A 22455-nucleotide genomic window follows, 5' to 3' on the forward strand; every position below is an offset into this window, starting at 1 on the left:
CAACCGCCCGCTGAAATACATCAGAGGTCGGCCGCCTGTACCACTCACAGAGCTATTTAGACATGTTTCACAGAGTAATGAAGACAATTGGAGCCACTACCGTTCTCACGACTATCCAATAGCGTTCATCCTGATGACAAGAATATGGGCGTGCTGCGAAGCCATTGCCTTTGACTCCTTCAACAACATCTACGAACCGATTGTTAGTCCGGCATCATGTTGTGTGCAGCTTCCGCAATCACACGTACAAGATTGAAAGGCATACTGGGTGATACAGAGTACACTGATGGTTGTGACATAAGCAACTTTAACACATACTAATATGCGCCGCGCTGTGAAGCCACACCAAACAAGATTGACTAACACATTTCGGGAGAACATCCTCACAGTAACACAACATAAACGCAACACAACAAATACCCAGAATCCTTTGTATCCGTGACAATTCCTGAATATATTTTACACCCCCGCGCCCCAACCCGCCCACCTTACCGACGCACGGGGGGCGGGGGTGGGGAGGTGGCGGGGTCTGCTGCTAGCGGGGTGTATAAAATAGTCAGGTGTGTCACGGATACAAAGGATTCTAGGTGTTTATTGTGTTGCGTTTATGTTGTGTTACTGTGAGGATGTTCTCCCCAAATGTGATTGTCAATCTTGTATTGTGTGGCCTCACAGCGTGGCGCATATTACTAAGAGTGTTAAATTGTTTATATCACAACCATTAGTGTACTCTGTGTCACCCAGTATGCCTTGCAGTCGTGTGCGTGATGCTGCGGAAGCCACACACAACATGATGCTGGACTAACAAGTAGATCGTACATGTTGTAGAAGGCGACAAAGCCAATGGCTTCATAGCACGCCCTAATTCTTATTATCTGGGTGACTGCCAGCAGTCAGTCAAGAGAATAATAGCGTCTTCTTCGCTTTATGACACAGGTCATAAATGGCTCTTTGAATGGTAAAGGATACCGATCCCAGAACCATGTATATCAAATAGTTCCGGATGGTTCAACCGCCACCCGCCCGAATCTAATTAAAATGTATATTTTCGTCATGTCACCCGCCCGACCCGCGGTTTATCCGCAGACTCCGCGGATGAGTCCGCAAACCTCGCGTCTCTAACACACACACACACAGACACACATATAGACAGTGGGGCAAAAAAGTATTTAGTCAGCCACCAATTGTGCAAGTTCTCCCACTTAAAATGATGACAGTGGTCTGTAATTTTCATCATAGGTACACTTCAACTGTGAGAGACAGAATGTGAGTTTATACCAAAAAGTTTTATTTTGGTTTCATCTTACCACATAAAATTCTCCCAATCCTCTGCTGTATCATCCATGTATCCATTTTGGTATAAACTCAACTCGTCGTATTTGGAGGAAGAAGAATACTGAGTTGCATCCCAGGAACACCACTCCTACTGTGAAGCATGGGGGTGGAAACATCATGCTTTGGGTCTGTTTTCTGCTAAGGAGACAGGACGATTGATCCGTGTTAAGGAAAGAATGAATGGGCCCATGTATCGTGAGATTTTGAGCCAAAACCTCCTTCCATCAGTGAGAGCTTTGAATGGTTGACCAAATACTTATTTTCCACCATAATTTACAAAAAAATTCTGTAAAATTCCTACAATGTGAATTCCAGGATTTTTTTTCTTCGCATTTTGTCTCTCACAGTTGAAGTGTACCTATGATGAAAATTACAGACCTTTGTCATCATTTTAAGTGGGAGAACTTGGCTGACTAAATACTTTTTTGCCCCACTGTATATATATATATATATATATATATATATATATATATATATATATATATATATATATATATATATATATATATATATATATATATACACACTATATATATATATACTATATATATATATATATATATATATATATATATATATATATATACTATATATATATATATATATATATATATATATATACTGATATACTGTAGGCTTCACGGTGGCAGAGGGGTTAGTGCGTCTGCCTCACAATACGAAGGTCCTGCAGTCCTGGGTTCAAATCCAGGCTCGGGATCTTTCTGTGTGGAGTTTGCATGTTCTCCCCGTGAATGCGTGGGTTCCCTCCGGGTACTCCGGCTTCCTCCCACTTCCAAAGACATGCACCTGGGGATAGGTTGATTGGCAACACTAAATTGGCCCTAGTGTGTGAATGTGAGTGTGAATGTTGTCTGTCTATCTGTGTTGGCCCTGCGATGAGGTGGCGACTTGTCCAGGGTGTACCCCGCCTTCCGCCCGATTGTAGCTGAGATAGGCGCCAGCGCCCCCCCCGCGACCCCAAAAGGGAATAAGCGGTAGAAAATGGATGGATGGATATACTGTATATACATACATATATATATATATATATATACATACATATATATATATATATATATATATATATATATATATATTTATATATATATATATTTATATGGGGCTTCACGGTGCCAGAGGGGTTAGTGCGTCTGCCTCACAATACGAAGTTCCTGCAGTCCTGGGTTCAAATCCAGGCTCGGGATCTTTCTGTGTGGAGTTTGCATGTTCTCCCCGTGAATGCGTGGGTTCCCTCCGGGTACTCCGGCTTCCTCCCACTTCCAAAGACATGCACCTGGGGATAGGTTGATTGGCAACACTAAATTGGCCCTATTGTGTGAATGTGAGTGTGAATGTTCTCTGTGTATCTGTGTTGGCCCTGCGATAAGTTGGCGACTTGTCCAGGGTGTACCCCGCCTTCCGCCCGATTGTAGCTGAGATAGGCGCCAGGGCCCCCCGCGACCCCAAAAGGGAATAAGCGGTAGAAAATGGATGGATATACACACGCATATACGCATATATACAAACACACGTCACGTCCGCAAAACTCTACTGGTGCTCGCTGGTGCCTATCTCAGCTGCATTCGGGCTGCTGCAGTGAAAAAGTACTATCTTTCTATATGTGTGCTTGTAATTGTTTTACAGCTTTTTCTATTCCTTCTCAAAAATATTCGTAGTCTTATCAAATATTGCCAAGCACTCCTTCCATTGCCCCACTGCTAAGCAAACAAAGCTAAGCTAGTCGCGGCTCAAAGCAACTACGCTCCAGACGACTGTCTGCTCCCTCACGCTATATATATTTAGGTTATTCTTTGACTTTTGCTTCGAAGACAGTAAGAATGAGTTCATGCTACAACCTAGCTAGCTGTTAAGCTTAACAAAGCTAAGCTCGTCACGGTCAAAAACAACTACGCTCCGAAGGCATCTGCTCCCTAAGGCTGCTGCTACTGCCCTGAAGACAGCAAGAACTCGACTCGGAGAAAGAAACAACCTGAGTATGGCTCCCATACCCTACTAAAGCATTAGTAATTTCGTAACTTTAGATGCCATGGACACATTTGCTAGCGTTAGCTATAGCGAGTTGATGCGCAAAATGATGCAATACCATTTAGCCCTTTATCTAGTCCAGGGGTTGGCAACCTTTACCATTCAAAGAGCCATTTAGACCCATTTCTCAAAATACAGAAGACAATGGAAGCCGCAATCATTCTCGCGAATATCTTCTGGTGGTCATCCAGACAACCATAATGAGGGTGTGCTAAGAAGCCAACGTCTTAGACGCCTCCTACAACATGTACAAACTGCTTGGCAGTCCAGCAAAATGTTGTATATGGCTTCTGCAGATACACGTACACAACTGCAAGGCATACTGGGTGATACACTTTACACTGACGGTTGTGATATAAACAACTTTAACACTCTTACTAATATGCACCACACTGTGAACCCACACCAAACAAGAATGACAAACACATTTTGGGAGAACATCCTTACAGTAACACAACATAAACGCAACACAACAAATACCCAGAATCCTTTGCATCCATGACTCATCCTGACTATATCTTACACCCCCGCTCCTCCAACCCTGCCCACCTCAAACAAAGCACGGAGGGGGGTGGGGGGCGGGGTTTGGTGCTAGCGGGGTGTATAATTTAGTCAGGAAGAGTCATGGATGCAAAGGATTATGGGTATTTGTTGTGTTCCGTTTATGTTGTGTTACTGTGAGGATGTTCTCCCGAAATGTGTTTGTCATTGTTGTTTGGTGTGGGTTCACAGCGTGGTGCATATTAGTAAGAGTGTTAAAGTTGTTTATATCACAACCGTCAGTGTAAACTGTATCACCCAGTATGCCTTGCAGTCGTGTACATGTATCTGCGGAAGTCACATACAACACTTTGCTGGACTGGCTGACATGCAGATAGCTTTTCGTGAAAGGCATGCATGATACTTAGAGGACGTTAATAGAAAAAACCATCACGGCATGCCCTCAATGTGGTAGTCTGAGCGAAAATCAGAAAATGTTGATCCCAGATGATGTCCTGGAGAGGCACCTAAATCCGGAATCCCACCCGTAACAGTCTAGAGGGTCGACGATTATGCAGCTGAGCTGCATCAGAGATGCCGGAGCCGCGGGTTGCCGACCCCTGATCTAGTCCTACACCTCAGTCTACCGGGTTACCACACCTTAGTCATAGGGGATTCCATTACCCATAATATAAAGCCTCCTAAACCAGGCATAATTAAAGGCCTACTGCAATGAGATTTTCTTATTTAAACGGGGATAGCAGGTCCATTCTATGTGTCATACTTGATCATTTCGCGATATTGCCATACTTTTGCTGAAAGGATTTAGAAGAGAACATCGACGATAAAGTTTGCAACTTTCGGTCGCTAATAAAAAAGCCTTGCCTGTACCGGAAGTAGCAGACAATGTGACCGTGACGTCACCGGTGTGAGGGCTCCTCACATCCTCACATTGTTTATAATCATAGCCACCAGCAGCGAGAGCGATTCCGACCGAGAAATCGACGATTTCCCCATTAATTTGAGCGAGGATGAAAGATTCGTGGATGAGGAAAGTTAGAGTGCAGCATAAAAAAAAAAGAAAAGGCGACAGCTCCAGGCGACGGCAGTGGGAGCGATTCAGATGTTATTAGACACATTTACTAAGATAATTTTGTAAAATCCCTTATCTGCTTATTGTGTTAATTGTGTTTTAGTGAGATTATAAAGTCATACCTGAAAGTCAGAGGGCTGCGGTGAACACCAGTGTGTCTGAGAGAAGCCAATGGAGGAGCCAAGATCACAGCTGCCTTTTCGACAGCTGCAGGAGGAGGTCGCATAATCCGCTGAAGTCTCCGGTAAGAGCCGACTTAATATCACAATTGGTTGACATGTGGTAGAGAAACATGTTCGCTTGACCGCTCTGTGTTAAAGCTTCACAACAAACAAAGAAACACCGGCTGTGTTTCGGTTGCTAAAGGCAGCTGCAATCCACCACTTTCCACCAACAGCATTGTTCTTTATAGTCTCCATTATTAATTGAACAAATTGCAAAAGATTCAGCAACACAGATGTCCAAAATACTGTGTAATCATGCGAGGAAAAGAGACGACTTTTGTCCGTGAGTGGTGCTGGGCTGCAATGTCCGCTCCAACCAATAACGTCACAAGCACGCGTCATCATTCCACGACGTTTTCAACAGGATACCTCGCGGGAAATTTAAAATTGCAATTTAGTAAACTAACCCGGCCGTATTGGCATGTGTTGCAATGTTAAGATTTCATCATTGATATATAAACTATCAGACCGCGTGGTCGGTAGTAGTGGATTTCAGTGGGCCTTTCAAGTGTATTCCCAGGGCCGGAGCACCTGATATTGAAGCTAATCTTAGGGGGCTGACTCACAACAGGCCGAATAAACACGTACAGGGGTCATACAATGGTTGACTCTATTTGGTTGACTCTGACCAACCCGTTTAAAGGCCTACTGAAATGAGATTTTCTTATTTAAACGGGAATAGCAGGTCTATTCTATGTGTCATACTTGATCATTTAGTAGAGAACATCGACGATAAAGTTCGCAACCTTTGGTGGCTAATAGAAAAGCCCTGCCTTTACCGGAAGTATGTGCGCGTGCCGTCACGAGTTGCAGGGCTCCACACATATTCACATTGTTTTTAATAATAACAATAGTAATAGCAATCCGGACTGAGAAAGCAACAATTTCCCTTTTAATTTGAGCGAGGATGAAAGATTTGTGAATTAGGATATTGATAGAGAAGGACTAGAAAAAAAAAATAATAATAAAGCGACGGCTCCGGGCAGCAGCAGTGTGAGCGTTTCAGATGTAATTAGACACATTTACTAGGATAATTCTGGAATATCCCTTATCAGCTTATTGTTTTAATAGTGTTTTAGTGAGATTTTAAATATTGTAAAAACACACCTCGAGGTCGGATGGCTGGGGTGAACACGAAGTGTCTCAGAGAGAAGCCGAGGAGCCAAGCTCACAGCTGCCTTTTAAATAGCTGCTGGAGGACGACGAATAATTCAATGATTTTCCGGTAAAATATATATCACAATTTCCCCATCCAAAAACATGCTGGTTGAGGTAGAGAAAACATGTTCGCTTGACCGCTCCGCTTCACAACAAACAAAGAAACATCGGCTGTGTCTCGGTGCTAAAGACAGCTGCAATCCACCACTTTCCACCAACAGCATTGTTTTTTATAGTCTCCATTATTAAATGAACAAATTGCAAAAGATTCAGCAACACAGATGTCCAAAATACTGTGTAATTATGCGGTTAAAGCAGACGACTTTTAGCCGCGAGTGTTGCAGCTGCTAATATTTCCTGACAGTCCGTGACGTCACGCGTACGCGTCATCATTATGCGACGTTCTCAACAAAAAACTCGCGGGAAATTTAAAATTGCAATTTAGTAAACTAAAAAGGCCGTATTGGTATGTGTTACAATGTTAATATTTCATCATTGATATATAAACTATCAGACTGCGTGGTCGGTAGTAGGGGGTGTCAGTAGGCCATTAAGATAATTTGGAAATACAAAATTAACATATTTCATAATTTTACCTAATCCATGGATTAAAGATGCTTTGCATTTATTTGGAAAATTAGGCAATACTTAAATTATTGTGCGTGATTGATACGTTGTCACAAGCTCATGCTTTTTTCAACCAAAAATGGACTGCTTAGTACTTATTTACTGAAGTCGGAGGTAAAGCCGTGTGTTTAGTTTGTTTGAGTCTGCATTACGGGACAAAACGCGGAGAAATACAAAAACTATGAAGTTGTTTAAAGGGTGCGGACATTGGAAGCTTTGCTAGCTAAGCTAAAAAAGTAGCAAGGCTTTTTTTTTTTTACCAAGTTTCACACTTCCAGGGATGCAGCAACCAAGACTAGCTTTGTGATATCCCCCAAATCGCTAAGAAAAGTAAGCCATTCTCAGGGGGGGAGTTTGTCAAAGAGTGTTTGGTGGACTCTGCAGTACTAATATGCCCTGAAAGAAAAGTCCAGGCAAACCATGACGAGAAGAATCAAGGACATAGCTGGGAGTCTGGAGCTTCAGCTGCAACATGAAGTGGCAAGTTTTGACTTTTGGCTTTGGAGCTGGACACAGCCCAGTTACTCGTATTTGTCCATAGGATAACAAACTTCAAGATTACAGAGGAGCTGGCTGCACACCTATCTTAAAACTCATTTGTATATTATAGTCTTTAGATATGACCCCTTTTAGACCAGCCGTCTCTTTTTTGCTCTGTCCCCCTCTCCTGCGTGACCACAGACCACAAAGTTCGAAGCCAAGGGTGGACCACTCCTCTGCGCTGCTGACTTGTTTCCATTCAAGATTATCCCCTGCTGGCTCCACTATGGACTAGATTACTATTAACTCGATCCACTCGACATCCATTGCACCGGTCACCCATTTGGGGTTCCCACATCTGCGGTCCCCTCCGAGGTTTCTCATTGTGCCCTTTGGTTTGAGTTTTTTTCATGCCCTGATGTGGGATTTGAGCCGTGGATGTCGTTGTTGCTTGTGCAGCCCATTGATTGATTGATAAGACAGTTCATTGGAGGTAAATGCACACACACACTGGGACCGAAATGGGATAGACTGGCAGGTGTGACAACGGACGATTGTCTTACGGGGAAAAATGTCCGACTTTTGAAACGTATGCAAGATAAAGTGATAAATAGACACAGATCAAAAATTTGTATTTTTGGACCAACGTGTGTTTTGCAGTTTAGTGCAAAAAATTATCCATGTTATTGATGTTGTAACTAAATTAGTGAACTTCATCAGGGCATGATGATCACAGGCAATTTGTTACACTTTTGGAGGAGCATGAGACCTTTTGTGAACAAATATTCTCAGTGATAAGGTTTACCAAACCTTTATCCTCTCTCACTGCTTGCTTCAAATCTCCAGCTCAGACATTCAACCTGACTTTGATGCACTTGTGATCCAACGCCCAACAGAGACTAGATTTCTCTCGCTGAACAAGAAAACCCTCACGAAAAACCCCAAATGACGTGGTTATACTATATATATATATATATATATATATATATATATATATATATATATATATATATATATATATATACATTAGTGTTAATAATAATCCATTAATAATAATGGATTTAATTAATATATAAAGACACGTAAAGCGCTTTACAGTAAAATTCATTTTTCATTCATAGCACAAGTGATAATAAATGAATACTTACAACTCTCCAGCTCCAATGTACATGTCTGTGAATCCAAAGGGAAACGACTAAAATCCATGTTGCATGCAGCAGTCACTGTAACCCTGAAGAATATAAAACCAATAATTAATAATAATTTGGGGGTATTAGTGTAAAAACAGTTTTTCCTTAACTATTTTCTCATGCTTTATGGGGACATAGTTAGTTGGGAATGGTCAAAAAGCTGTTTACAGTTAAAACACTGGAGAACAATTGGACTTATATTAGAATATTGTAATGTGTTACCCGAGTACTAAGTACTTTCACAACAACTGAACTGAACTGAAATGTGACAATGCAAAAACAACAGCCTAACTAGTAGTAAACTTTTATAAAAGCAGAAAAATATTTCGTTAAAAAAACAACAACAACTGCCAATTTCTTTTCTGGTATATTTTGCCATAGACTGTTTTTTTTTTTTTTTAAAGTTTACCACTTACATAGGAACAGTCCAGAAATATTTTTACCATTTCAATATTTTTACTATAACAAAAATAGATTCAGGAAAATAAAAACATGAAAGTAAGGTTATAAGTTAATTTGTCAAACGTATGGCCAGATCAGGCCCGCGAACAGGTTTTATCCGGCCCGCGGAATGAGTTTGCTAGGTACACAAATTAACCTGAAATTTTTGAATGAAAGAAACAGCTCTTCTACATGTGTCTACTGGATGTTGCAATAGCAATTCTTTGTATCTCTGTAGATCAGGGGTCAGCAATCCGCAGCTCCGGAGCCACATGCGGCTCTTGGATCACACTGATGGGGCTCAGCTGCATACTTGCAGACCCCCCCCCCATTTTACCGGGAGGTTTTCCAAATTTCATTGCCTCGCCCAGACATAACATTCTCAGATTTTCACCCAGACAACAATATTGAGGCCGTGCCGGCAATGCCTTAAACGTCCTTTCGACCATGTCGTAGCGTCCACTTTAATACTATGATATCTGAATGCCGACAGGCCACATCTATTGTGCGGCTGCTGACTCAACACACGACTGCAAGGCATAGTCGTTCAACAGCCGTACAGGTTACACTGAGGGTTGTGATATAAACAACTTTAGCACTCTTACTAATATGCACTGTGAACCCACACCAAACAAGAATGACAAACACATTTCAGGAGAACATCCACACTGTAACACATTATAAACGCAACATAACAAATACCCAGAATCCCATGCATCCCTAACTAATTCCGGGCTCCATTATACACCCCACTACCACCCCCTGCCCCCTCCGTTGAGATGAGCGGGGTTGGGGGGGCAGGTTTGGTGCTAGCGGTGGTGTATAATGGAGCCCGGAAGTGTTAGGGATGCATGGGATTCTGGGTATTTGTTATGTTGCGTTTATAATGTGTTACAGTGCAGATGTTCTACCGAAATGTATTTATCCTTCTTGTTTGGTGTGGGTTCACAGTGTGGCGCATATTAGTAAGAGTGTTAAAGTTGTTTATATCACAACCCTCAGTGTAACCTGTATGGCTGTTGAGTAAGTATTCCTTGCAGTCGCTTATGTGTGTCTGCAGAAGCCACATACAACATGCAAATGGGCTGGTAAGCTGTTTGTTACAGTTGTGGAGGTGGAAACCAGCAGAGAGTTGTGAGAAAGTTTGCTCTGAAACTCGGTAGTCTCCCGTAAAAGTTGAGATGGTTGGCAAATGTGATGTTGTCAAGGGGCATACAAATAAAACTCGCACTAATATTAGATTTTCATATTAAGGTGCGGGCCGTGTGTTTGAGACCCCTGGTAAATACATAGCATAAAGCAAAACAAAACTTTGTACGCTGTGTTATTTCATTTTAAATTTCAAAAGAGTCTGGTGGCTCCCATAGTTTTCTTTATTTTGTGAAACGGGTCAAAATGGCTCTTTGAGTGGTAAAGGTTGGCGACCCCTGCTGTAGACGATGGTACATATGTATAAAATAAATAATAATAATAATAATAATGGACTAGATTTACATCGCGCTTTTCTATTCTTAGATACTCAAAGCACTCACAAAGAAGTGGAAGCCCATTATTCATTCACACCTGGTGGTGGTAAGCTATATCTGTAGCCACAGCTGCCCTGGGGTGGACTGACGGAAGCGTGGCTGCCAGTTTCCGCCTACAGCCCCTCCGACCACCACCTATCATTCATTCATCATTCATTCACCAGTGTAAGCGGCACCGGGGCCAAGGGTGAAGTGTCCTGAAGTGCGATTTGGATGTCAATAGGCGGCGAGCGAACCTGCAACCCTCAGGTTTCTGGCACTGCCGCTCTACTCACTACGCCATGCCCCCCCTAAATAAACCACATGATGTTAGTACATCAATCGAATAAAATGATCAAACTACATACATGGCATACTGTAATTTGATTTTGATATTTTTTTATCTTGATAGATTGAAAATGAACACCATTGAGTTGACAGATGAACATTCTCACATCATTCATTCAGAAAATATAAAAAACGACAAATAAAGATAGAATACTATTAACCGCTACATGTAAGTGTAAAAAAACAACAACATTATGATTTGTACATTTTCAGAATGTTTCATCTATTTTTAAACACAGAAAACAATCTGAAGGTGTCTTTATTTTTAAGTTATCGTGCAGGAATTTTAACAGTCCGGCCCACTTGGGAGTATATTTTTCTCCATGTGGCCCCCGATCTAAAATGAGTTTGACACCCCTGGGGCGTGAACGTCAACTTTTCCACTACAAAGCTCACTCAGATATTAATACTGTTTGCATATTCTCCCCGTGACTGCGTGGGTTCCCTCTGGGTACTCCGGCTTCCTCCCACCTCCAAAGACATGCACCTGGGGATAGGTTGATTCCATCCATCCATCCATTTTCTACTGCTTGTCCCTTTTGGGAGCGCGGGGGGTCGCTGGAGCCTATCTCAGCTGCATTCGGGCGGTAGGCTTGGTACACCCTGGACAAGCCGCCACCTTATCGCAGGGCCAACACAAATAGACTGACAACATTCACACTCACATTCACACACTAGGGCCGATTTAGTTTTGCCACTCAACCTATCCTGGGGCAGCACAGTGCCTCACAATACAAAGGTTCTGAGTTGTCCTGGGTTCAATCCCGGGCTCGGGATCTTTCTGTGTAGAGTTTGCATGTTTACCCCGTGACTGCGTGGGTTCCCTCCGGGCACTCCGGGTTCCTCCCATTTCCAAAGACATGCACCTGGGGATAGGTTGATTGGCAACACTAAATTGGCCCTCGTGTGTGAATGTGAGTGTGAATGTTGTCTGTCTATCTGTGTTGGCCATGTGATGAGGTGGCGACTTGTCCAGGGTGTACCTCACCTTCCGCCCGAATACAGCTGAGATAGGCACCAGCGACCCCCCACAACCCAGAACGGGACAAGCGGTAGAAAACGTATGGATGGATGGAATCAACCTATTCCATCCATCAAGGTGCTTGTCTTTGGAAGTGGGAAGAAGCAGGAGTACCAGGAGGGGACCCACGCAGTCACGGGGAGAACATGCAAACGCCACACAGAAAGATCCCAAGCCTGGGATTGAACTCAGGACTAATCAGGACCTTCGTATTGTGAGGCAGATGCACTAATCCCTCTCCCACCATGCTGCCCCTTGATTTAATTTGAATTAATAATTATATATAACATACTTACAGTTTATGACCTGTCAAACTCGTTTGCACTTGCACTTGCATGGCTTAATCTTTGAGACAAGCATATGCTACGGGCAGGATCAACCAGGTAGACCCGTTAGCGTGTTTACTGATATGAAACAATGGTTTGTTCTTAATTTAACACATAAACCTTAGGTTTAGGTAGTTCAACATTAAGTTAAAATAAATAAACTAAATTGACAATCATTGGTACTTTAACTTTATTAATGAACATGTTTAACTAAACTGTCCAAAAAATTAAAGTGCAAATGAAAATACAGCTTTACCACTTTAGTCATACATTTTGCGCTTAAGAGACTTCTCTATGCAGCTTCAGACTTATTTTCCTCTTTACTTGATATTGTCATTAAAGTACAAGTGGTGGAAATATGTATAACAACTGAGCCCAGTTGAGAAACAGATATTTTTCGAGCAGCCCTCTAGTGGGCCTTTGCGGTACAACAATGTTTAAGAAACATTGGGTTAGACGACTGTAATGACCTCACTGGGCTAGCTGTAAAACTACTGATATACAACCATTATACTGCTGCTCGAGTTCTGACTAGAACCTGGAAATATGACCATATTGATTGTTGCTCGGAGAATAGACAGGTCTGCTTTTGTACAAGTGTTGTGCCAAAGTACATCTGACATTTTAGAAACATACAACAAAACCTTCTTGGGTTCTAAGAACCTCAGGTGCTGGTGTCCAGAGCCAGAACTAAACATGTTGAGGCTCATGCTCCTAAAATCCAGAATAGTCTAGAAGATGTGAGATGTAAAAACACTTATTTAAGTGTGCATATGTCAAGTGAAAGTAGTTTATCAACATAAAAAATTGATTTTGCCTTCTTATAATTTTCTGTAAGGTACTTTTGTACAAATTGTGCTGTGTAAATAAACTTGCTTTACAAACCAGCAAACATTCTGACCTCCACTTTTGTGCACACAAACACACAAATTAGTCCTGTTAAGAAAGTACTCCTAAACTCAACTCATTATATGAAAAAAGAAACATGTGAAAAAATATATTTGTTTCTTTTTAAACCTTTCTACGACCCCATGGCACTGTCATAAAATCTCATAAAAAGTATCTTGTCTGTAGTACTGTACGAGACCATAAAAAACACAAGCTTCTGCTTGGTGAGAAAGAAAAACAAGGTTTTATCCGGTGGGGTAAGGATAATATTAAGAAAGATGAGGGATTAGCCAATAAATACGAGTAGGAACTGGGTAATGATCCCAAGGGAATTTAGACCAAAATTGCAAATATTTCAGCAGTGCCCATGAGGTCCACCTTCTCAAGAAGACTTATGTCTTCCGATATGAAGTTTGACAATGAATGATAATGATAATGTTTCAGACAAGGCTTGGGAGACCAAAATGTACCACTTTACATCAAGTCAACTGGAGTTGTAAGAAGAAAAATGGTACATAGTACACATATTGTCAAACATATGGAGGTGGAAACATCCTGCTTTGGCTTTGTTTGTCTCTGACCAAATATTTGCAATGTTTGTTTTACTCGGGGACGGATTATTAATTTCACTGTATACCATAATGTAATGTCATGTTTTCAGTACAAGGCTATTGTGTTAAAGCTTTTTATCCTCACCTTAGGCTATACAAGACGTGACCATCAGGAAAAACTCGCAGCATGATGTTCTCAGTCGTGGTGTCATGAATGAAAGACCTCTTGGAGTGGACAAAAAACACATCTGGGACCCAGATTTTTTTCACCAGGCGCCCATCAAAGGTCATACTCTTGTTGGTGGAACTGGGAAAGGCCAATCTCTCATCCTTCCAGTAATGCCTCAGATACAGGGTCATAGTGAAATCCTAAAGAAAGAGTGAGGTAACAGAAAAGGTAACGACTGGATTACAAGCAAAGTTGTGGTGTCAATTCCAAACAAAAAGTTTTCCCATTTTAAACATACACTCAGTATTTTCTTTCAACGATTTATGGATTCTGGAATATTCCAGAATCCTCTGCAGCTCAATTGTCACATGATACTGCTCTTCAAAACCCTTAATGACCCTCTTGCACTTAGGAAAGAGGTTTAAGCCAGGTCGGGTTAGACGGAACGTTGCATCATCATGGTGCAAGTATTTTTAAAACACACTCTAAACGCAACACAAACACATATCTGAACAAAGACACACAAATTGAGAACACGGGCAAGCGGCTTTGATTACACAATAATATCTAATTGGTATCAGAATCAGAATCCAATTTATTGGTCAAGTTTCTTTGAAACACAAGGAATTTGAATTTGTAGACTTCGTTGTTGTTCTTTGAAATGGAGAAAAATGCAACTATAATTTGCAGCACCATCTTGGTATGAAACAAGAGGACACAGCCTGAGGTGAGGATAGGAAGCTAAAATACATTAAAGGAGCACAGAACCAATGCTAGCAGCTGCCACTTTAGAGACACTATTTCTACAAACAGCTACAAAAGTAAAACAGGACAAAAAAAGAAAAAAATCAATAAATGTTACCCTGCCATTCGCCTTAGCCCCGAGTGCAGCTGAACCCCCCGTGACCCTGAAAAGGACAAGCTACCGCTTGAAAATGGATGGAAGGATGGATGTGGTGCACATACGCATAAACAAAAAATACCGGACCTAACAAAGCAACGAAGAGAGCCTACTCAGTCCTAGGCTAATGTCCAGACCTCATCTTTTTTGGTCTCTCCACGTGGACTCCAGTGTGGCAGAGTCTGTATTTTTTCTCCGGTGCAGGAGACAAAATACTGAACCGAAGTGCACAAAAAAGCACCTTATTTCGCAGTACCAAAGGTGCCCGATCCAAAAGGTAAAAAACACAAAAACAAGCGGTAAATACGATGAAACACAAGAGCACTGAGCTCCTGCAAGAAGCAGCCATCTTGAAACATATGTAGGATCAATACCAAAATTGACAGTATCACCCACCCAGAGTATCCAGCAGTTTTAAGACATGATATAATAGCATTTAGAGAGAGATTAACAGTGGTGCTGTAAAGCAATATCTGACTGCTATGCTTATTTGTCTTACGCAACATCAGGATGCCCGTTTTTGGATTCAGCTTATGGTAACACAGCAGATGGATGGTTTAATTACACTACTCAACATTACAACTTCCAACAGAACAAAAACTATAATACTGATTATTTTTCTGAAAACAGCAGTTGAATGACAACATCTAAAATTATTCCCTTAATCCATTGTTTTAAGCTTCTTCTTCTGCTGTCACGGCAGCATGCAGCATTTGTTTACTTGCAAAGATATGTAAAAATTTTTTTTCGACATGTGGCATAACATACAGTGTGGAAAATAATGATATGATCCCATGCTGATTTGATTTGATTTTTGATTTCCATGATCAGTCATATTTCTGAGGTAAGTTTGAAGAAAAAAATGACCAGACCCCAAAATGTAGAAAAACATGAAATAAAGGTGACAAATACATGTGTATTTGACCCCCATAGAATATATATAATGAAGCACACAAGCTTGAAAAGGGCCGCTGTTAATCACTTCCCTTCCCTTATCCCTTGACTTACAGAAATAGTTTGGGCACACTTGAAGATGATGCCACAAGCTCTATCCACCCGATTTGTCCTCCACTGCCCTTAGGAATTTTGCCAGGTCTAATCCTTGAATGTTATCTTCCCATCTTTTATTTGGTATTTCTCTTCTGCAGCTTCTTTGGACTAAATAATATTGATAATGAAAACAATGGATCAGAACTATGAAGCGCTTTTTTCTAGTGACTCAAATCGCATGAGGTGGATTTTAGTGTGTGGATTTTAGTGTATTCTTATCTTTCCAGATGTTGTTGAGGTTTTGAAGCACAGCTGTTGTTTGTGCGATCCTTGAGAATGTTTTAGAGCCTTCGTCTTGGGAGCCTGCGCTTTCATTTCAGAGCTGATATTATGCTGATGACACCCAACTCTATATGCCCCTAAAGCAGACAAGACGCAGGATTGTTGTCACCTGGAGGCGTGTCTTAATGAAATTAAACAACGGATGTCCATTAACTTTTTGCAACTCAACGCTAAGAAAACGGAAATGCTTATTATCGGTCCTGCTAGACACCTGTGTGTCAATACCACTTTAACTTTTGATAACTAAATGATAACTAAACCAAACAACGCGCCTTGATAAAGAATCTGGGTATTATCTTCGACCCAACTCTCTCATTTGAGTCACACATTCTAGGAGTGTCACTAAAACAGTTTTCTTCCATCGCCGTAATATCGCTAAAATCCGTTCCATTTTGTCCCGATTATTATTATTATTGTCCCATATTATTTTCGGGCCTCCCTAAGTCTGGCATTAAAAGATTACAGTTGGTACAAAATGTGGCTGCTAGCCTTTTGACAAGAACAAGAACATTTGATCATAGTAGGCCTATACTGGGTCACCTGCACTGGCTTCATGTGCACTTAAGATGTGACTTTAAAGGGTAACCTTATCACAATTTCAGAAGGGTTGAAACCAATAAAAATCAGTTCCCAGTGGCTCATTTTATTTTTCTAAATGTTTTTCAAAATTTTACCCGTCCCGGAATATCCCTAAAAAAAGCTTTAAAGTGCCTGATTTTCGCTATCTGCAAAGCCACTGTCCGTTTCCCTGTGACGTCACATAGCGATACCAATACAAACAGATGGTGGATAGTACAGAAAGATATAGCAACATTAGCTCGGATTCAGACTCGGATTTCAGCGGCTTAAGCGAGTCAACAGATTACGCATGTATTGAAACGGATGGTTGGAGTATGGAGGCAGATAGCGAAAACGAAATTGAAGAAGAAACTGAAGCTATTGAGCGAATAGCTATTGATGCTATTCGGCCATGTGTGCCTTAGCATCGGCGGTAAAAATGTGCAGACCAACGATCGGAAGTTTCGCATCTTGTGACACTGGATCAACTTAAATCCGTCGATTGGTAAGTGTTTGTTTGGCATTAAATGTGGGTGGGTGGAAGGAAACGCTGGATGCAAATACAGCTACAAATGTACATACAGCTAGCCTAAATAGCATGTTACCACCGATTAGCTGGCAGTCATGCCGCGACCAAATATGTCTGATTAGCACATAAGTCAATAACATCAACAAAACTCACCTTTGTGATTTCGTTGACTTTATCGTTGGGAATGCATCTGCTTTGAGTGTTGCAGGATATCCACACATTCTTGCCATCTCTGTTATAGCATCGCCAGTAAAAACCAAACGAGGGACTTTCACATCTCTTGACACTGGAGCAACTTAAATCCGTCGATTTGTATGTGTTTGTTTGGCATTAAATGTGGATGGAGGGAAAGGCTTGATGCAAATATAGCTACAAGTGAGACATAACAATGCAATATGTATGTACAGCTAGCCTAAATTGCATGTTAGCATTGCCATGCTAATTGATGCACATTCTACGTAAATCAACTTGAATCCGTCCCTGATCGTGTTGTTACACCCTCCGACAACACACCGACGAGGCATGATGTCTCCATGGTACCGGAAACAGTCAAAAAAACTGAAAATAACAGAGCTGATTTGACTTGCTGCGTGTAATGTGGTGGAGAAAATGGCGTTGACTACCTAAGTGACGTCACGTTCTGATGTCATCGCTCCGAGAGCGATAAATAGAAAGGCGTTCAATTCGCCAAAATTCACCCTTTTAGAGTTCGGAAATCGGTTAAAAAAATATATGTTCTTTTTTCTGCAACATCAAGGTATATATTGACGCTTACATGAGTCTGGTGATAATGTTACCCTTTAAGGTTTTACCACTTACGTAAAAAATACTAAATAGTCTAGCTAGATCCCATCTTGCTGATTGTATTGTACCATATGTCCCGGCCAGAAATCTGCGTTCAAAGAACTCTGACTTATTAGTGATTCCCAGAGCCCAAAAAAAGTCTGCGGGCTATACAGCGTTTTCTATTGAGGCTCCAGTACTCTGAAGTTAGAGATGCTACCTCAGTAGAAACATTTAAGTCCCATCTTAAAACTCAGCCTTTAAATAGACCCCCCTTTTAGACCAGTTGATCTGCTGTCTCTTTTCTGCTCTTCTCCCCTCTCCTAGGTGACGCGATAGATGTTCAAAGTCAGGACCCGGACTCATCTGTGCATCTGTTGGGGACGTCTGCGCTGCTGACTTGCCTCCACTCAAGATGATCCCCTGCTATGGACTGGACTCTTAACTCTAGATCCACTTGACGTCCATTGAACCATACCGCCCCAAAAAACGGAATGGAATTTTACACGTTTTTACTCGTGGGATTTACAATATTAACTACGAACGATAAAACACTGAGTATTGACATATTGTCACACCCCCTCTCGATCGACATATTTTACAATCAAGCGAAACGCAACAAAAAGTGCAACAAGCAGCCAAATATAAATGCAAAGGGTTAAAAAAAAACACCTTTGATTTGATATATCTGATATATCACTAAGCTTTAGAACTTTGTTGTAAAAATCTCCTTCTATGTCTGTCCCTGACAGACATAGAAGAAGTCACAGCTGCTCTGGAAACACCCTGTGGAAACACCTTGGAAAACCTTGCTGCCTCGTCTGACCTGCTGTGACTTAGATTACCATAGTAACTAGCAGTGGTGGGACCAAGTCATTGTTTTGCAAGTCATAAGTAAGTCTCAAGTTTTTGCCTTTAAGTGTTGAGTCAAGTCCCGAGTCAAGACAGCCAAGTCCTGAGTCAAGTCCAAAGTCAAAACTGGAAAGTCTGAAGTCAAGTCTCAAGTCCTGCATTTTGAGTTTCGAGTCATTTCAAGTAATTTTAACCAGAGACTAATATATTTACACAGATTACGTATGCTTTTAAAACGCTGTATTTATTTATTAAAACAAGTGCATTTAAAATTGCAGGAAAAAAAAATTGTGCTGACATTGCACAATTAACGTGGACCCCGACTTAAACAACTTCAAAAACGTATTCGGGTGTTACCATTTAGTGGTCAATTGTACGGAATATGTACTGGGCAATCTACTAATAAAAGTTTCAAACAATCAATCAATCAAACAATGACAGAGTTGTACTTTTTAGATGTCAGGGCTGCATTGCATTTGCAAAAGACCAAATTGGCCAAGAGTCTGTCAGTCATTTGTGCCGGATGGGGGCGTATTATGATGCCACCATGGCTGTTGTGAGGTAAACAACCAGCAGTATGTCGGAAAGCCAGCTAAAACGGTACACATATGAACTGCAGTGGATGCAACAGATTGCCGTGTTTGATGTTTGATCAGTCTCACTGATTTAACTACACAGCAATTAAAAGATACATTACTTAGCCAATAAACTTTAGCTTACATTCAAAACTTTCCGTTCTTTGTGCAACTTCAAATGTCGAACGAAGTTGGAAGTTGTTGCGTCTCCGCCTGTAATCTTCGAAACGCATGTTTTGCATACGGAAATTGTTTTTTTTGTTGACAACCTCGTAGTTTTTATACCCGGACAAAACTATCTTTGGCAAAAAAATTTCTCACTGGCGCGTTGTTTGACAACTCTTTTTTGTTGATTGTCCTGCAATTTGATTGAATGAATGCTGTCGGATGAAAACAACAATTTGATTGGATGTTGTACCGACAGCACACACGCTGACAGACACTCACGTACACAATGAAAGATACAGAGGGCTCCTGAATAACTTTTTATTCTTTGGGTTTTGCGGAAAGTAGAAAGTCAAGTCAAAAAGCTGAAGTCCAAGTGAAGTCACAAGTCATTGATGTTAAAGTCTAAGTGGAGTTGCAAGTCTCTTTACAAGTCATGTGACGCAAAGCACTTGAAAAAACACGTTAGAGGCACCGCTTGCCACCGGCTTCACATGGCAACCATGAACATGACAAGACACAGTCAACGATGCAATACAGGATTTCCAAAAGTGGACCCGAATTTACAAATCCCAAAACCAGTGAAGTTGGCACTTTGTGTAAATCGTAACTAAAAACAGAGTACCGTATTCTTCGGAGTATAAGTCGCTCCGGAGTATAAGTTGCACCTGCCGAAAATGCATAATAAAGAAGGAAAAAAACATATATAAGTCGCACTGGAGTATAAGTCGCATTTTTGGGGGAAATGTATTTGATAAAACCCAACACCAAGAATAGACATTTGAAAGGCAATCTAAAATAAATAAAGAATAGTGAACAGGCTGAATAAGTGTACGTTATATGACGCATAAATAACCAACTGAGAAGGTGTCTGGTATGTTAACGTAACATATCATGGGAAGAGTCATTCAAATAACTATAACATATAGCACATGCTATATGTTTACCAAACAATCAGTCACTCCTGTCAAATAAATTCCATGAAATGTTATACGTCTAGTCTCTTACGTGAATGAGCTAAATAATATTATTTGATATTTTGCAGTAATGTGTTAATAATTTCACACATAAGTCGCTCCTCAGTATAAGTTGCACCCCTGGCCAAATTATGAAAAGAACTGCGAATTATAGTCCGAAAAAAACGGTATATCCATCCATCCATCCATTTCCTACCGCTTATTCCCTTTTGGGGTCGCGGGGGGCGCTGGCGCCTATCTCAGCTACAATCGGGCGGAAGGCGGGGTACACCCTGGACAAGTCGCCCCCTCATCGCAGGGCCAACACAGATAGACAGACAACATTCACACTCACATTCACACACTAGGGCCAATTTAGTGTTGCCAATCAACCTATCCCCAGGAGCATGTCTTTGGAGGTGGGAGGAAGCCGGAGTACCCGGAGGGAAACCACGCATTCACGGGGAGAACATGCAAACCCCACACAGAAATATCCTGAGCCTGGGATTGAACCCAGGACTGCAGGACCTTCGTATTGTGAGGCAGACGCACTAACCCCTCTTCCACCGTGAAGCCAAAAATACGGTATAAAGATTTGCAAATCCTTTTCAACTTATATTCAATTCATTAGACTGTAAAGACAAGATATTTAAAGTTTGAATTGAGGAACTTATTTTTTTTTGCAAATAATTATTAACTTGGAATTTAATGGCAGCAACACATTGCAAAACAGTTGGCACAGGGGCACCACTGTGTTACATGGCCCTTCCTTTTGACAACACTCAGTAAACGTTTGGGAGTTCCCAAATCTTTGAAGCTTTTCAGGTGGAATGATTTCCCATTCTTGCTTGATGTACAGCTTAAGTTGTTAAACTGCTATGTTGTTATTATGCTGTTTGTTACTTATGTATGTTATGTTATGTTATGTTGCAGCTATTTAAAATAGTTTTGTCAATTTGTTCTGGCCTGAAATAATTTGTCCCTTTCAAACATATCTTTGTCTTTGTGTGTTGTATGTAGACCACATTGCTTAGCAGAGTTCAGCGATGCAAATGCATGTCAAGTTAATCAATAGATTGTATTATTCTCCAGTGCAATAACAGTACGGAAATGAAGGCCAAAAGAGCATTACTGGAAGTTTTAAAAAAAAAGAAGAAAAAAAATAAATGAAACAAAATAGTTACTTTTCACAGTAACACATTACTTTTTGGAGTAAGTAACGGAGTAGAAATAAAGTAACTAGTAACTGTAACTAGTTACCGGTTTTCAGTAACTAACCCAACACTGGTTTTAAATCAAAATATAGCACAGAAGCACTTTTAAGAGTTTTTAACGACATGCTTTTAGCTGTAGACTCAGATCAATCTGCAGTTCTTGTGCTTTTAGATTTTACTGCTGCGTTTGCTACGGTAAACCACTGTTTTTCAGTGAACATTTTTTAATTCAAGTACCCCCTAATCAGAGCAAAGCATTTTTGGCTGAAAAAAATATATAAAGAAGTAAAATACAGCACTATATCATCAGTTTCTGACTTATTAAATTGTATGACAGTGTTTGCTGTGGTCTTTCTGAACTTTTTGGAAAAAAAGATATAAAAATAAGTAAAAAGTTGTTGAAAAATATACAAGTGATTCAATCATAAATACAAATGTATACACATAGAAGTCATCATCAACTTAAAGTGCCCTCTTTGGGGATTGCAATAGAGATCTATCTGGATTCATGAACTTAATTCTAAACATTTCTTCACAAAAAAAAAAAATCTTTAACATTGATATTTATGGACAATGTCCACAATAATCTAGCTGTCAACACTGAATATTGCATTGTTGCATTTCTTTTCACAGTTTGTGAACTTACATTTATATTTTGTTGAAGTATTATTCAATAAATATATTTATAAAGGATTTTTGAATTGTTGC

General features: G+C 40.7%; 1 protein-coding gene across 5 annotated transcripts in view; it reads right to left on the reverse strand.

The window, feature by feature from the left end:
• LOC133552858 (gamma-aminobutyric acid receptor subunit rho-2-like) overlaps positions 1-22455 on the reverse strand; it is a 74918-nt gene that overhangs the window by 17762 nt on the left and 34701 nt on the right. For all 5 annotated transcript variants that reach the window (XM_061900403.1, XM_061900404.1, XM_061900405.1 and 2 more), the window contains 2 exons: positions 13859-14082; positions 8592-8674 (listed from right to left, as the gene is read on the reverse strand). In XM_061900403.1, coding sequence (XP_061756387.1) covers positions 8592-8674; positions 13859-14082 — 307 coding nt within the window. The remainder of the gene's footprint in view (positions 1-8591; positions 8675-13858; positions 14083-22455) is intronic.

This window comes from Nerophis ophidion, linkage group LG05 (genome assembly GCF_033978795.1).
Source record: "Nerophis ophidion isolate RoL-2023_Sa linkage group LG05, RoL_Noph_v1.0, whole genome shotgun sequence".
Lineage (NCBI taxonomy): Eukaryota > Metazoa > Chordata > Actinopteri > Syngnathiformes > Syngnathidae > Nerophis > Nerophis ophidion.